Source organism: Centruroides sculpturatus, unplaced genomic scaffold, assembly GCF_000671375.1.
Source record: "Centruroides sculpturatus isolate CEXI.00-Female unplaced genomic scaffold, Cexi_2.0 scaffold1716, whole genome shotgun sequence".
Classification (NCBI taxonomy): domain Eukaryota; kingdom Metazoa; phylum Arthropoda; class Arachnida; order Scorpiones; family Buthidae; genus Centruroides; species Centruroides sculpturatus.
In genome coordinates, this window is record NW_019385870.1 from 27,324 (window position 1) to 45,504 (window position 18,181).

The 18,181-nt window shown below is 31.6% G+C and overlaps 1 protein-coding gene and 1 long non-coding RNA gene across 3 annotated transcripts; one reads left to right on the forward strand and one right to left on the reverse strand.

Moving 5' to 3' along the window:
* Positions 1–1,770: 1,770 nt before the first annotated feature.
* On the forward strand, positions 1,771–7,502 carry LOC111642652. The gene is made up of 4 exons (XR_002759580.1): positions 1,771–1,902; positions 2,686–3,040; positions 3,123–3,635; positions 7,240–7,502. It is a non-coding gene; the product is annotated as an uncharacterized LOC111642652 (long non-coding RNA).
* Positions 7,503–16,096: 8,594 nt separating this feature from the next.
* Positions 16,097–17,910, reverse strand: LOC111642653 (probable sodium/potassium-transporting ATPase subunit beta-3). 2 transcript variants are annotated; one of them, XM_023389025.1, is made up of 3 exons: positions 17,723–17,910; positions 17,131–17,191; positions 16,097–17,056 (listed from the first exon to the last, which is right to left on the reverse strand). In XM_023389025.1, exon 3 carries the CDS (start codon positions 17,049–17,051, stop codon positions 16,170–16,172), a length of 882 nt encoding a protein of 293 aa, XP_023244793.1. In that variant the 5' UTR covers positions 17,052–17,056; positions 17,131–17,191; positions 17,723–17,910; the 3' UTR covers positions 16,097–16,169. The 2 variants fall into 2 exon arrangements, with proteins under 2 accessions (XP_023244793.1, XP_023244792.1); XM_023389024.1 differs by lacking the exon at positions 17,131–17,191 and having other exon boundaries at positions 17,723–17,906.
* Between the last annotated feature and the right edge of the window lie 271 nt (positions 17,911–18,181).

An 18,181-nucleotide genomic window follows, 5' to 3' on the forward strand; every position in this document is an offset into this window, starting at 1 on the left:
TCCACGTGGCCAGTTCTTTGTCGAGGCGCGAACCCACGATCAATTACTATTGTTCGATGGTTTTACAGTTTTAAAATAAACGGAATATTTTTGATTATGTCATAAAAATTATATAATAAAGAAGGCTTACTTACAAATAAAATTATTAGCCGATTACAAGTATTTTGCTTTGGACTCTTTCTATCCTGTGATTACTAGGACACTAAGGACAGTCTTTTTACTTTCCCGGCTCTGTTATATATAACAGAGGGAAAGTATGGCGATCGGTCAAACAATGACATTTAAAGATTTTTTCATTTTTGTACCTTGAAGCGTCGAGAAATGCAAAAAGGTTCGGGACTTTTTTCTCTATGTGTGGATGTTAGTGTGTGGGGCACGATTTTGTTCACCCTGTTTGATGCTTAATAACTCCCGTGCTTTTTGTCGAAAATTTTAAAAATTTTGCAGGGAGATTTGTGTATTGAGGAGATTGATGCTATTAAATTTTGGTGGTTAAAGATCGACGGAATGGGAGATAAACGGAATCGTGTGTATTTCTAGTAGGGTCGGACATAATGACGATTTTACTCGATAGTAGCATTGACAATTTTTTTGTAAAACCCATCCTTACCCTCAAAATTAAGCATTTTAGTATTTTATATTAATTAAAAATATAAAAAAGTTTTTAAAATAAAATATCATAGCAGATGGCACCACATGCAGTTTTCAAATTTTGCCGGGATATCTTTGCTGGATTTTTTAATGCCCTTTGTGAATTTGGCCAGACTCACAATGGAAGCAGTCAAGTGTTGGCATGTGTATATTATTATTATGCTTCATGTCTTAATGCTAAAATTTTAATATTTATTTTATTTATTGGTTTAATTTATCCTCCAGTTAGCGACACTTATTTCTTCCATCCTTTTCTGTTTTTATTTTTTAATGAAGCGGTAAGTTGTAAGGGTGTTATAATCATTACTGCCACCTGCTTCTAGTGGAACTATATAATCAAAATATATCCATAGTCTAATAAATGCAACTTTTTAAACTTAATTTTAATTAATTCACTTTCAACATGAATTGTGTATCTTAGCCGAAGATAAATAATTAAATAAGCCATTCAGTTGATTTGAAACATACTTTAATACGTAAATGATTAGTTTTAAAAATTAATTAATCGTTTTGAAGGTTCAAATGAAACCACCAATCTGCTTTATTTCTTTAGCTTCTATTGTCATATCCTAAAACTCTCCATTTATATAGAACAACAGAACGCTTTTAGGTTAAAACTTTTTCCGGTTAAACTTGTGGCGGGATGGGTAACAGCATCAAATCACTGGGCAGTTTTACCTTAGATTTATCCTAAATGTAAGTCTACCCTAAACATTACCCGGAGAGGTTGAAATTACCCGCTCCATTGTGGGCCAAGCCGAACTCATAATGGGCCTGCTAAAAGAGGCCCACTCTTAGTGCCCACAGAGCGGAAAGAGTTTAAAAAAAGGACACTCCCGAATAGCGGAAACTTCTACTTAACGGGCATTTTTACAATCCCCAGATCCTTCAAATAGGATATCTATTATATTTATTTCTAAATAATGGATGCCGTCGTTCATAACCAACCTTACGAAATTATAAAATCTCGCCTTGAATATTCTGAAAAAATTAATTACGTGCGAAATATTTTAAAACCAAAAGATGTAAAAAAATGCAATTAAATTATTTGAAATGTTAACTTTTTAATGTAGAAATTTTGACATAACGCATAATATATTTATCATAATGTCGAACGTTCCAATAATAACTTCATATTGTTGATTTTTTTTAATTGTTGGTTTCCATCTCGAAGCAAAGATTATTGTGAGAGTTCCGAATTCTTCTTCCTCTCTTTTGACATTTTCGGAAGAATTACGAAGACTTCGATAGGTAAGTAAATTACCATTGTTTTTGATTAATATGAGCATGTAAAAATGGACAAAATTTTAGAATTGCTTTTACGATATTTTGGTCTATTCATTTAAGGGACTTTTAGCAAATAATTGTAATATAGTGGATGCACGATTAGAACAGGTGCAAAGGAACAATACAGTATATTTAAATTAAAGCACGAAAGATAAAAACAAGAATGCACGAAATAATATTAAACTTACACTCAAGCATTAATGACTTATTTCTATCGTTTGACCAGAAAATGGAGTCGTGTTACATGTGACAGACACTCTCTCGCCCAATCATATATAGCAATTGTCGGCAAAAGCTACGAAAAAGCGTGTCGTTACTTTCATATCTAGGCCTTTAAAATTCGGGAGATCGAAAACATTAGGAATTTTTTGGGGTATTCTGTTCTGGATACGTCGGGCTCTCTCACTCACATCTGGTCACTCCCATTGTGGACCCGGCAGAACAGCTGTTGGGCAATATTAAAAGGCCCTCTTATTGCCTTGAGGTTGGAGAGTCAAATATGAAAACGTCGCATATTCGTTTAAATGGCATAATTCTCATAAATTCACACGTTCTATGTAAGAGATTACCTTCTTTTAATTAATATCGTTTTTATATCGAAATTAATATATCTATACTTTATGTACTGGGTGGTTGGAAAGTAACTAGGCATTGAGAAATTACTATGATGTTTTTTAATATAACGCAATCATAAAAAGATTTATGTGCGCATGTATAGTAATCAATGAAATTTTATAATTTTATTAGTGATGATAATGATGTGGGAGATGACAGAGAAAGACTGCACGCGCAGTGGCAAAAAAGAATGGCCGACCACTTGTCTGTTTAGGAGCGGGCGCAGATTGCTGCATGCTATAAGTTGTGGAAACCAGGGGTTGCTGTGCAAAAATGGTGGCGCACGGTAAAGGAACGTCATGCCACAATCTGTCCGGAAAAATTCGGGAATTATCAATTTAAGCTAAAATGACCAACGGTTCGATTGCGGACGCACAGAGAAATGGCCGTTCATCCACATCATGATCTGAGGAAAACGTGTCGTTGGGGATGCGCCGGCATCTATATTGAATTATAATGTTATCAGTCCATATTTGAATTTTATAAGGTGCATGTCTAAGAATTTTAATTACCTTTGCTTTAGAAGTATAAAAATTATTATAATTTCTTAATTCCTAGTTACTTTTCAGTCACTCTGTATATGTTATAAGGAAAAGTTTCCTCATCACAAATTTAGTTACGTATTTTAAATAAAAAAATGGTAAAGAGAATTTTCGGAATGAAACCGAGAAAGGACATAAAGAATCCGAGAATGGAGTATGTTTTAAATATAGATATACAGTATATAATTTATAATAAATATGGGAGCATTAGATATAGTCTGATTAGTCACAATCTTATGCTACTCGTATATCATCGCGGATCCTACTACTGTTGGATTTCGGTCACTCAATAGAAACTGATGTGCAGTTTGTTATTCATTTTGTTTTGTGTTACTGAACATTTATAAATAACTGTTGATATAAATCATCAAAATTATTGTGTTTTGTATTGCTTTGGAAGTTGGAATTCTTGGGAAGTATCAGGTGTGTCCATGGACAGATAGAGGAAACGTAAAACTGAGATAAATAAAAAGCTGCTATTTCAGTGGAAACGATAGAAGAGAAAATGAAAAATATTTGAAAAAGCTTTGAAAACACCAGGTTACCTTTGAATTTTACAATTGTATTTTAAAAATTTTTTATATGATCAATTATTATAAAACAGAAAAAAGTTTAATTTCGAGAGTAGAGATGAGTTTAATAAAAAAAATGAAAATGCTAATAAGTAGTAAAAAAACTTAAGTCTTATTCCACTAGAGCTAAGACACATGATCTCCCTCTACCTTTTCATCCTTCGGCATTTAACCACGAATATTTAATACAGTAATATTATACCCCAATACACAAATCTCCCTGCAAAATTACTCTTTTCGTTCTGTGGAAACTGGATGTCTTTAATTAGGCCCGTTGTGGGTTCAGTCGTGTCCAATATGGGGCGACAGATAGTGAAGGAAGAGGCCTAGTATATCGAAACAGATTATCTTTTGAAAAATCCTTGTAGTTTTCGACCGCCTGGCTTCGATTTCGGATTCCCAAAAGAGATAGATGAGATCTTTGATATCAAGAAAAATTTTTGGTATGTTAGTAAATTACAAGAACATTACGAGAAGCATTTCGCGACAAGTTTCCATGATAAAGAATGGAATATATAAAAATCAAATGTATATCATTGTGACATAATCACAATGCTGGGTGCAATTTTTAATTTAAAAATTCACGTGACTTTCCGTCTGAACCGAAAGTTCGTATGTAGTTAATCAAAGCTTTCCATATCTGGTCTTTATTTTCATGTATTTAACTCTGTTCTCGAGATTAACGAAGGACAGACGGGCAGACGAACGACAGTGGGAACGTCTGCAATTTGAAAATTGCAGCCCAATAATTACGAAAAATGTGAAAAAACCATTCGATAGAGATTTCTTTACCCTAATCAAACTCGAACCAGATGCAGTTCCTCAGGGCACCGAGTAGACATTTTTACCGTTTCGGCCATCCGATGAACTTCGTAATGTTAGAAATTGGAAGAAATAGTATCATTTCCTACTCAAAGTTCATTGAAATGCAATTAATTCAAATTTTTATTCACTAAATTAAAACTAATGAAAAAAATCTAGCAACTAATTGAGTAATTTTCTCCTGCTATTATAAAATTTTATTAAAAAAATAACTTTTATATTATTAATCATAATAAATAAATAAAATTCTGTGTGGCGCCATCTGTTATGAGATTTTGTTATACATTTTTTTTAATTGTTGTAAAATGTCAAAAGACTTAATTTTAAAGGTACAGATGAGTTTTATATATATATAAAAAAATTGTAAATGCTAATTAATAAAAAAAATCTTCATTCAGTCTGACCATACTCGAGATATGACACTTATCTCTCCATCCACTGGACCTTTCAAAAGACGGCGTGCATTTATTGAGAGACATCGAGAGGGGTAAGTGTCAAGAAGGTGTTGATGAAGGCTGACACGGGAAGGAGAAGTCATGCACATAGAAAATAATTTGTTTATTTTGGAATATTCTGTTGTTAATTGACATTTATTGTACATATGATTACACAAATGGGGAGGGGAGGCAATGGTGATGACGAATTGCATACAGAAGGGGGTGGGAGTAAAAAATGAAGCAATAACTGTTGTCGCAATATGTGCACGCTACCAAACCAAAATTTAATTGCATCAATGCCCCTTATAAACAAGCTACCATACCAAATTTCGTTTCTTTATCTTCACTCCATCCTGAGATATTAAACGAAATAGACGGACTCACACACACACACCTTTCAACGTATTCACACCAAATTTGGCACGGATATTCTTCGACACCCTAGAAAAAGTACTGTGAAGATTCCCCAACTATCCCCAAAGCTCATCCCCTCTTAACACTCAAGCCTGAGCAATTTTCTCTGTTTTGTAGTTTTATTATTTTTACAATAATGAAACTGTAAATGTTCGGCTGAATAAACGTACAATTTAGTTACTGTGATCATTGTTTTATCCTTCTCCTACCCAACCTCACCAATCCCTACACCATCAAAAACTCGAGCAAAGTCATGCACAGGCAGCCAAAGACTAGGGATTAACTGTGAGTAACTTAGTAACTTAAATAAACTTATACACTTATCGTTTACTGGTGCAACCAAAAACAAACTAATTATTCATTATAATTTCACAAAGCAACACGTTATGAAATATTAGTATAAATAACTCAACATAATACAATATAATAGAATTTTATTCAGACGAAAAAATCCACTGTTATAAATTATATGAATAATGTCGGTACGTTAAATTTTCTGCACGTTCAAATTTTATGTACCACATTAATCAAATTTTTTATTTTTATTTCATATCAAGCAGAAAAGTTTTATTTTATTATTTCTTTAAAGCTTTAACAAGTTTGTTTCCATATGAAATAAATTTTTCATTTTTGTTAAAAATTTTATATATTTTTGTATTTTTTTGTTGATTTATCTAATTTTAAATTTAGTATAAAACTATATGGAATTTAAATTCTCGATCCAAAACATTGTTATAAAGCGAGACTAAGAAATTTTCCCCCCTTGCAAAGTCTTCAGCAACATAATTTCATAATTGTCTCCACCACCCCTTGGTATGTTTTTGCCCCATTCTCATTAATAATAATTATCCCCCAGTCAAGGAGGTTCTTACTTCTGACTGGCTCTTTTCGACTTGCTTCTGGCTATCTATGTGGTGTTTTTCCCAGTTTCTTCCACATCCGTGTCTATCCAAATGGGGGACAAGTTCTCCTCTAAATCCTCCCGGAAGGCTCATACTGTAATGCTCCTGTGGGGTGTTGAAGTATTCCTATCATAATTACTTCTCTAAATTGCTGGAAACTCTTATCATTAGATTGCCCACTACTGCCTTCTTTGCCACGGTGGCCTTGGGTAACTCAGTATAACAAGTTAGGTCTGGTTGGTTAGTTCTTGCAATCTACAAACTTTCCTGTTATTTTCTTCTTGCAAGATATACTTATATGGTAAATAATTATCTCAGCACAAACATATAAACACAACATGCAGAATAAAGATTAAAACATAGCAAAATACACGTAAATTTATGAACCCTCATGAGGGACTAGATTTTCTTATGAGTTCTTCTTGGGACACCTTTTACTAACCAACAGTACACTCTTCCATACATAACATTCTCTGGCCTTTTAATACTCTCAGAGTGGAAAAGAGCCTAAAACATAAAAAGAAACCCTCCGCAGATCGCTCAAGTGTCGCGTTTCCTTATAAAAACAAAACAAAACTTTGTGGGGTCCTCGCTATGTGTAGACTTAAACTACTTTCGCATCTTCTGTCCGAGTCTGTTGGTATTTTTTTAAAACTCTTTTCGTCCTGTTGGCTTCGAGAGGGCTTAATAAATCATTAGCAAGCCTATTATACGTTCGGCCAGTCCCACAAAAAGGCCCGACGTATCCGTACGGACCACCTCCCGCAAAATTTCTGGGCTATTATGATCCGTCAGGATTTAATCCTGGCCCTCCCCCCCCAGAGCACGAGGTTATCACCATGGGCGTTGGCAGAAAATTTTTCACGGGGATAGCAAAACTCGGAGACAATTAATACATCAATAAATTAATCACTTCTATGAATTTAAAACTCATCTGTGTATAGTTGTAGAATAATATCGATTATATTTTTAATAATAATAATTCTTTTACCTGCAGAGAGAACCTGTTTTACCCCGAGAATCAATTGTAATTTCATTTTGCCTTTGGTAATTTGCTATTATTACGAGAGGTTTCAAATGTAACGTTTCATCCCTTCAAGCTATATTCTTTGTTCGTTGGATACTTGATATTCAAGAGAGAAATCGAAAGTATCCGAATGAAAAAGTTTCTCTTAAAATTGAATTGATTTTAGTTACATTTATAAGTTCAATGGTCATTTCTTTTTATAAATAATAAGAAACCATCTTATAAATAAATAAATAAATAAATGAGTAAAAGAAATTCTATATATATAAAACTTTTCAAAATATTAAATGACAATTGAATTGTTTTATATATTTCGAATTTTAATTTATGATTCAACAATAAATATCAAGTACAAAATATTTTTTAGATGTCACAACTTATTCTTTCATAAAATACTGTATTAAATTATTTTTAATAAAATTTTTATTTGCTTCATTCATTTTATTTGTATATATTTTTATGTCTATCATAAAGAAATGAGAACGCATATTTCTTATTTTCATAGATTCGTCTCATCTTCGCCTCTCTTACTATCTTCTATATACAGTCGACCCCCCTATAATTACAGTCCCTATAATTACGATTCTTATAAAACTACGAAAAAATATACGTATTTTGGAAATATTGAGTCGGATTAGTGTAGAATCGATTAATTTTATGGAAGAAAACCTTTCAATCAGCCGTAGTCCGTAAACTTGACACGTGTCGGGCTGTGATTGGAACGACTTGTAAGAAATCGGATTCCTAATAAATTGGAACGTATCTATATCTTATAGGGGGGTCGACTGTATATATATAAATGAGAATGTTTGTTTGTTCTCTATACACTTCTAGACCATTCGACCAATAACTACGAAACTCGGCAGTTACGTTTACACTTTTCTAACTTGGATAATTTCTTAATCCCACCCCAAAATATCGATTAGATTTCCATTTATCAATTAATTTCTGTCTACATTCAATTTGTTGGCTTTACACATAGACCAATCTATTGGCAAAAAATTGAAGAAAATAATAAACTAAATATAATTCTTACCAAAAAAAGATATAGTTTTAAAAAATATATAGTAATTAAGTGAATATAATATAATTCACTTAACTACTGCGACAATAATCTGGATCTCCTGCTCTTAACCTTTCCATATTTGGTCTCGACTTTCATCTATGTAACTACGTTCTCGAGATTAAAGAAAGGACAGACGAACAGACAGACGGCAATGAGACTTATAGACAATGAGAATTTATAGATATATAAAATTTTTTAAATTCCAACCCAATAAGTATCTTCCAGTAACGGAGTGGATAAAATCATCCTATTTCTAATGCGTGATTAATTACAGATATTAATATTAATCCAATTATAGATATAAAATATTTTATTACATAAATATGTCATTTTAGTGTCCTGTACTCTCTAAGAGGGCCTGCTTTTTAATCATACCCATTGCGGGTTCAGTCCGTACTGTACTACATGGGCCCGACGTAACTATAGATATAAGGATTATGTAGGGTAAACTTGCTTAATTCGTACCACTTAAAGAAAAACTATCATATTATCGAAATTAATAAACACAAATTATTTTTTATTTTAAGTAACTTTTATTTGGGAAATATTTTATCACTACCATAGTAAAATTTAGCATAAATCTTATAAACTTCTGAGAAATAAACAATTTAAAAAAACACTGAAAAAAGTACGATTTAGGAACATTCGTCTTAAATCGTACTGATATATTCTTAAATCGTACTTTGAGATCCTATCATTGGTTTGCAGTCTTAAGAATAAAAATCTTTATCAATAATGTATTAATACGTGTGTATATTAACTCTTAACAAATTCGGCAGATGGTCTTCGCCAATTTTTGGCAGTCATCGCAGTTGTAATCTGTTGTTTTTTATTGGTTCCTGCGCAAAGTTCATGTACCCGTATCTCATATTGTGTGCATTTGATCATACTTTCTTTTACGTCTTCTTGGCATAATTTACAGTACCAACTGATATTTTCATCTCCCTGTTTTTTTTTCCTTTTGTGATATTTTAGTAGTTTTGTTTTTCTTCGAACCAAGATTCTTTCATACGTTTTTCTTCTTGCAATTCCAAGAATACCACGTAGTGGAGAAATTATTTCAAATGTCGCTCGAACTGTCTCTGTATTAGAAATGTTTACTTTCATATCTAAAGAACATTCCTTCGCTTTCTCTTCTAGACATTGATCTCGCTGTTTTTCCGAAGGGTGAGTTGTTGGTACTGTACCTCAGGAAGTTGTGGGTACTCAACTTCTTCAGTCTGTTCTTGCTCGGTAGTCTGATTGGATTGTGCCACACACGTTAAAGTATCTGTTTGTTCTTGCTGCCTTTCAGTTGCCAGATTCTGGAGACTTCTGCCGATTCACTTAAATTAGCATCTTCGTCAAGAACAACATATTCCTCATCTCCGATCTTAAAGCGATTGCGAGGACACAATCCGCAAGATTCGAAGCCATGCATTCCTGTGTCCATACAAACGGCTCGAGGATATGTTTTATTAAGGAACCAGGATGCTTTGCATCCACGATGCGCAAGCAGCACTAAAATTCAGTTTTAGTGATTTGAAAAATGACCTATCTAGTCTATTCTTTGATGTGTATTCAGTTCTTGTAACTGTCGTCTAAATGTCAATTTCGGTACATTATATACACTAAAACTTCGTTAAATTATAAGGTCCCGTCATTATATTTTTTAATCGGTTCTTTCATATTTTCTTTACTCCAAGAATTATATTTTCTTTTTGACATGTTGTTCTAAAATTAAAGACGATTAAGTTTTAATTTGTTTTGAACTTTTGCGGTTATTTTTTAAATCAGAAACTTAGAAAAAAAATAAGTTTACGAATCGGTAATAGCTTATTGTGACATTCATCTAAAATGGTTTTCCTAAATCGTACCAGTACGTTTTAAGAACATGCCTCGAGTACGAAATAGGCGCAAGAGTCGAACAAACTTTACATTAGTCGCCAAAAAATTTGACAACAGATACGCATGTTTCATCACTTCAGATGAAATCACAAAAATACGCACTAATACATCACAGATAGTTAAAAAACTTACACACGATCCAATTTGAAGAAATTTCGTACGAAATGTGCAAAAATATTACAGAAAAAGTTGAAAAAAACTTTCCTTTTCAATATTTTTGTCGGGAGCAGAGTAACAGCGTGTTGTCTGTCAGATGGTAATATGACCGATTGTTATTTACTTCTTTTGCTACTAGAGACACTAATAGCTATTACGGGAGTCAAGATATAAGCGAAGTACGAATTAGGCGCAAGTACGAATTAGGCAAGTTTCCCCTATTTATTCCTTAATGATCCATAAAGAGAAGAAAAGACTTAAATAGAAAATAAAATAAAATAAAATAAAAGACATTTGTCAAAGATACAACAGACTTCGCTTTACGATCTAATTGATTACTGATAAACAGTGGTTACGTGAACCATCGTAAAGCGTGTCTTCCTATTTTCTATAAGTTCAGAGTTATATATTGGGATTATGTTCTTGGGAATAAAAGTTTAAGAGCGTAATATAAACAGATATAGATAAAAAAAATAAATAAATTAGGATATTTTGTACAGTGTAATAGAAAGTTCACACTAATCGTAAAATTGGAAACTGTAAAAGATACCGTGGCGAAAGTGTTTATTGGGCTTTTATGCAGTGCGAAAGTCCCTCAGGAGTGGGCGAGGAAACGGGAGAAGATTCCAGGAACGAAGTAATGTCGTCACAGGCAAACCACGCTTCGAAAGAGTTAAGATTATGCTTATGGTACCCATCAGTGGACCAGTAGATAAAACCACTGAGTGCTGATAGTGCCGAGGGCCACGTACACTGGTAGTTGGACACGTGGAGTTTTCCGGATTTTCTTCAGGTTTTTTAACACTTAAATAGGGACCAGTTACCCTTAAAAAGACTTCTCGGAAGGCATTTCCCCTAGCAGATCGCCCATGTGTTGTTAAGTTAGGGCAACGCACTAACTTAAACAAGCTAATAACGAGTAAAGTGTTTATTAAGTACGACCCCACTCCAGATACGACACGTGACACCCTCTTTTATCTACCCACCCCTATGCCTTTAACCATCAAAATTTAACAGCATCAATACACCTAATACACTGGAAAATTTCAGAAATGTTTAACAAAAGGCACAGGAGTTATTAATTATTTCACGAACGTTGAAAAGCCGATAACTATTAATAAGGAATAAACCACTCTTATTTATTAAAAAGACTAATGTAAACACTTTACTAATTTACATACGCACATCAATTAATAAGGAAATAAGAGGAAATTCAAAATTTCAATGATTATTTTATAAAATTTTGAGAAAATTACGATAAATATTGTAATTTTGACATCAAATTACAAAAATGTTTTACTAATATTCCATTAGAGAAATGTTAAAAGAGAAGTCCAAAGAGACTGCTTCAATTAATAAGCTCTTAAAATCTTTAAAAGAGTTACTGTACCATATCTTTTTGTATATTTTTAATACTAATGACGTGTTTCCGGATTTTTCTACCATTTTTAATAACTTTTAAGCAATTAAATAAGAGAATTTATGCTCGAGGACTAGAGCAAACAAGCTCCGTTTTTTATTAGTTAAATTTTATAATTCTCCTTCAATCTAGCAATATATTTACTATTATTAAATAATCTGCAACTCCCATAGTATTTTTTACAATCGTGTTTACTCGGAATTGTAAAGCTGGAGAGATGCTGTCGCCATAGCAACGGTAATAGCTTCTAACGATCATCTTGCCGTACGGAATAAGAGAAGCAATTTTTCAGAGTGTAAAAGTAATAAACTCATCCAGAGTTTATAGCCTCAATGATGACTTGATTTCCTCGAAAATGTGAGTAATACTCGGTGAATCGTGAAGCAGAGACATTAATAAAATTCTCGTCTTTGACCATATTTTGTGGATTTAAACGCAATTGAATAAATAATAAAAGCATATTTTTCTTTTAAAAGATTTTTTTAAAGAAAGATTTTCTATCGATGTATCGATTCTGTGCATTTCTGTGATTTAATTTGATAAGATAGAAGCTCGAAGTAAGGTTCAAATTAACTGAAAAATTCTCCTCCCTTAAGACACATTAAACAGTGGCAAACAAGATGTAATGTAACATTTTTACTAGAATTTCCAGGGAAACCACGAGATAACTCAGAAAAAAGAGACATAAAACTCGCCCCAGAAAATCCCCGAGAACTAACAACCCACTCCCACAGTAGAATTCTTTATCTGTTTACATTCCTAATAATTGCAATACAACCATTACCTTTAAGTTTTCAGATTGTTCGGGAGATATTAAGGTGTTAGGGATCATATCTCACGAAAAAATGGTCCGATTTTCCTAAAATTTTCTACAAACATTACTCCCTAATATACAAATTGCCCTACAAAATTTCGGAAAATTTCGACAAGAGATACGGGAATTATTAAGCTTCAAAGTAGATGAAAAATCGTGCGCCCTACATACATACACACACAAACACCCATACATACAGAAAAAAAACCCCAAATGTTTTAACATTTCTCGACGTTTGAAGGTTTTTCGAGTCCAATTCTTGAGAGGAGGACCATGTTTTGACCGTTGTTTTGCCATACTTCCCTCTTTTATATAACCACCGGAAAAGTATTAATAATAAGTCTATAGCCTGTTCATATCTATTAATAAAATTATGAAAAATTATAAATTGATTCAATATGCTCCATATATAAATTGGAGACTTTAATTAGTTATAATTGGTAGTTATAGTGATTGGTAGTTTATTTTATTCAAGCGAAAACTTGCAAAATCCGAATATTTAACCATAAACTGTTGTTAAATTATTAATTAATCACAATAATAATTAATAATAGATGTGTTTTCATAAAAACATTTCTATTATTCACATGGAAGATGCTTAACTTCTTAAATAAATAAATAAATATATATATAGTCAACCTATTAACAACGGCTAATGATGAAAACATGAAATGGCCGTTGTTTGGAGGTTACTTTTTGTACGAATTTTCGTTCAACGTTCTGTAAAAGTAGCCGCAGTTTACAGGTGACCGTTATTGAAGGTTCGAACCTCCAATAATGTTAACCTGTAAAAGGTGGCCATTACAAAAATAACCTTTATACAACGGCCATTCTTTTCTGTGTTCCGTCAGTGGCCGTTATTCAGTGATTTGAATATATATAGGCTATATAATTATTTATTTACTTAAGCACCTTCCATTCAAGAAAACACTTCTATTATTAATTATTATTATTTATTAATAAACATTAATAATATTTTCGCACAAAGATCATTATATAATGCATTTCATTTCGAATATTATTCAGCAAATAAATAATTATAGGTTCGTTTATATTATTTAATACTTGCAAACGGTAAATTTGTATTATCTTTAATTAAGAAATTGGAGAATGGTTAATTCTTTTATACATATTTAATTAATTTTTTTTCCATTTAATTAAGCTGAATTGTAATCTGTACAGAGTTATAAAATTTTAATTATAAAATTTAATTAATTATATTCAACAATATTTTTCCTTCAGCAGCACGCAGAATAGGGTAAAGTTCGTATGTCTTCAGCATTTCTTATAATAATTTCGATTTAAAATTTATTAATTGAAATTAAAATTTGATATTTAAGGAAAATATTTGTTTATTTCTTCCGGGTTTAAATAAAATTCTATTCTTATTAGATATCAGTCAAACAGATCAATCTCATCGATCTAACACTTTTCATTAACTGTCAACACGTCGGTTAAACCAATATGAAAAGGAAAATAATATTAATTTCTGAATTAATAGAAGCAAATTAAAAAAAAAATAAAATAAAATATCAAATCATCAAAATATTGAGTTGTTAGTGTATTAAGTATACAATTAATTCGTCTAAATGCAATATCATATAAATTAATTTGTCCATATGATTTAAATTTCATCCATAACATTTTCCAGACAATATCACGTAACTTTTAAAGCAAATTAACAATTAAATTATATAAAAGTTTAAAATAATGTTTCCGCTTTAATAGTCTAATATTAATTTATAGTGAGGAGTGAGGATCTCTATCGAATCTTTACAATACTTATCCCTAAGGGATTCATATGAAAAATTGCTTTAAATTACACTATTTAATAATTTATCTATGTAGGCCTATATAAAAGTCAAAATTTGTATGTATGTATGATAAAGGGTTCTATACGTTTAACGTATGAAACCCTATAAAAATACTGTGGTGTCACTCCCTCTTCACTGAAGCCCGAGCAGTTTTATTATTGTAAACACTCGGGTCAATAAACGTAAATTTTAGTTACTGTTTTTTACTATCCTCTCTCAATCCAACCTCACCAATCCTCCCCTTCCAGTGGCGCATTATAACTTCGTGGGGGCCCAGGCAAATTTAAATTAGAAGGCCCCACGTACAGTACAGTGTTGACCCGAGACATTTTATTTTGGGAAAATATTTTCTTATAAAAGATTAGTTTTGGATCCTTATTGGTGGAGGCCCCAGGCAGTTGCCATGTTTTTTTTTTGCCCGTAGCATGACGTGCCACCGTCTACTTCCTTAAAAACCCGAGAAACTCTAGACACACGCAGCTATTATATTATAAAGATAGAAAATAAATCCTGTAATTTTAATCTAGAAAATTTAATCTGTGAAGGGTAAGTAGAGAAAATAATAAACATAAATTCGTTTATATTCACAAAGCTGCGCTTTCTATGCTCATAAAAGTCAGGCTAAAATTATGTTTCTTAAACTGAATTGCACATTAACTTGTAGTTTAATTAAATGTGTTTTAAAATTTAAGCAAATGTAACAAGAGAGAATAAAATATAATTACATTTTAATTTGGCTAACGTCCAGTTATTAAATATAGATTACTCAGAAATATAAAATTTATAATCGCTAACTTAATATTGTTTTTTCCATTTTTAATAAAAATATTTGAATTAAAAATTAATATAATGCAAATATAGAAGACGAACAAGGAATTATAACTTATAAATAATGCATGTAAATTATATATTAATCCAAGAAACAAAGTTCTTAATGTAGACGAAGATCAAGATAAATATCCAGAAATCTTGATCTAAATTTAGATCTTGTTATCTTTATTTAATGCATGTTTTATGTAGGATGTCTGGATATATAAAGAAATAAATTATAAATATTTTACTTTCACTTTATTAAATTTGTAAACCCATAGCCATTAAACACATAATTCCTTCGTATTACTCTTCTATGAATGTTTAAAAGGGAAACACCTATTTGAATATACACGTCCCGAAGCCGAGTGGTAAAAACCTTGTTACTAGCTGGTTCGTGCATGTTAATCGGGTGCGAACCCACGCCTAGATGTTTCCGAATTTCTTACACGTGCAAATGAGTTAATTTACTATAAAATCCTTCTTAGAGGCATCCTCTTTGGCAGTTCCTCCAAGTATTGAGTTGCCTTATTTCATCTCAGTTCTTACTTCAGTTCTTGGTCTATAACTCTCGGATTTCATTTTTAAAAAGTTAAAAGATGTTTAATTAACTTTAAAACTAAAACCTAAACTAAAATACAGGATTATTATTTTATGGATTCAGATTTAAGAGGCATCCTGGATTTACACTTATGATAATTGCTCATTGATCATAGTTATTTCTGTAAAAGCCTTTAATAAAGGTAACAATTTAGGCTAAATTTAGAAGAATTTTATAATAAAAAGTATTATAAATTTACTATTAATTTAATTATTTATTTAAGAGTTCTGAAACATTTTTTCTCATTCGTTACAACCGTGCAAATATTTATATATGCAAATTGGTAAATTTTAAACTTTTATTTAAAATCATCACAAAAAAAATAATTATTATTATTTTATTAATAAGTTAAAAGCCGTTTCGACAAATACAGGATATTGATGACTTACGCGATTGATATTTTTGGCCCACAAACGACATTTAATATCCATTTCGACATTTATGGGGACCCCAATAAACTGCACCATAACTAACGGTGGTAAGTAAGAATCGCGAACAGAAGGTGGGAAAAAGTGACGTGGAAAACCATGAAATGGTGAATAATCCATCTTCATCCCATAATTATAATCAGTATTACATGTAAGATACACCAACATGGGATCGTAATCACCGTCTAGACTTGTGTCTGGCACTTCTAGATCGTAAGATATCGGTTGCCATTTGGGTTGCACGTGAAAAATTAAGGCAACACAAGGATTTCCAGTATCGTATCCGAATAAATTATTAATAGTGCAATTCTTGTTAATTAACTCCAGTGGAAAGCGGCACAAACCTTCGTGAGTTGGAGCCATTGCGAAATTACACGATCTCACTTCTGAAGTGTTCTGTTTATCATAATAAGTCTTTAAGGCTATGGCCATTTCGGCTATTTGTTTCTTCAAACTTTGAACGTTTTTCCTTCTTATGATAACAGTTTGAGGTTTGTTATGAAGTTTTTCGGGTATTGGTATGATGTAAACAATGCTAGATGTCGGCTTGGAGGATTGCTGCAAGAAGAGTGCCGCCACTATGACGATTGCTATTACAATAATGGTACACAGGGCAGATACCATGCCCATGAATGTCATTATACGTTTGGCTGGTATCCATGTTGACATCTGGTTCGTCTTTAGCTCGCTGGTGGATATTAAAGTCCACATGATATCATCGGGTGAACCAAGATTGGGCGAGGTCTCGCTCGATACAGTTTTTAATTGAAGCTCCTCCCCAGTCATTTTGTCTATAAAGTCAGTAGACAATAATTAAGATATTTTACATTATGGCTTATTAAATTTAATCTTTAAAAGTGTTTACCATTCTAACAAAATGTCAAAGATTAAAGGACGATTTAACTCTTCAGTTGGGATTAATACGTCTTTAATGGACAAATAAATTACGTATATATTGATTATTACATAATTAAATGATATCAAAAAGTGATTTCATTCATTTAAATAAATCTATTAAATGAAAATTTAATTATTATAATTAACCGAATGTAATTTTAAAAAAATTATAATTAAGAATCTTTCAGGAATTAATTAAATTTTTTTATTTAAATAGAAAAGTAAATAAATAGAATTTATTTTCGTTTAGCCAAATTATCCGAAAAATCAATATCAAATTTTTTGGAATTTAATTAAATTTAAATTAAATATTTAAAAATGTAAAATACACTTTGGCATATTCAAAAATTAAATAAACTAAATTAAAAGCCCATAAAAATATTAAAATAATTAAAAAATGTCAAACGAAATTTGAAAAAGTGTCAACTATTTAAACAACGAATCATTAATTTCATAAGCTACATGACGTCACACGGAGATAACGAATCAGAAACGTCGACTCTTTTTTTTTTATAATTTCCTAATAAAATATATTTAAATAATTATATAAACAGCCTTACCCGTAACATTATAAAATCTATTAAGACATTTCTTCGATACAGACAACGATAACAATGATCCATTCTACGCTCTCGGCACACACTAGCTTTCACCAGTACGGTCACATGACCGCCTACGTCACCGCTCCAAAAATCGATCCACGTGATTCCTCGCGGAATATAATTAATGTACGAGAGGTGTGGCCTTTAATTCAAACTATAAATTGAATCGTATTTATTAACGAAGCAAATTAATGGAAAAAAAAAAATTACGTATTACAAAATCCTGACATCTACCGGATTAATTTTGTATTATTTAATGAGTCATATAAGTACAGGGAAATGTTTTATGTGTTTGTTTTTGTTCCTCTTTTATTTTTATTTATTTATTTATTTATATATAAATAATCCTATATTGTATCAACGTCATAATTCGAATCGCGGTTGCTATGGTAACAGCGGTTGATACCTGGGGAGATC

Bases quoted from the DNA above. Each gene is read 5' to 3' on its own strand.
- LOC111642653 (XM_023389025.1), bottom strand. From the start codon at position 17,051: ATGACTGGGGAGGAGCTTCAATTAAAAACTGTATCGAGCGAGACCTCG.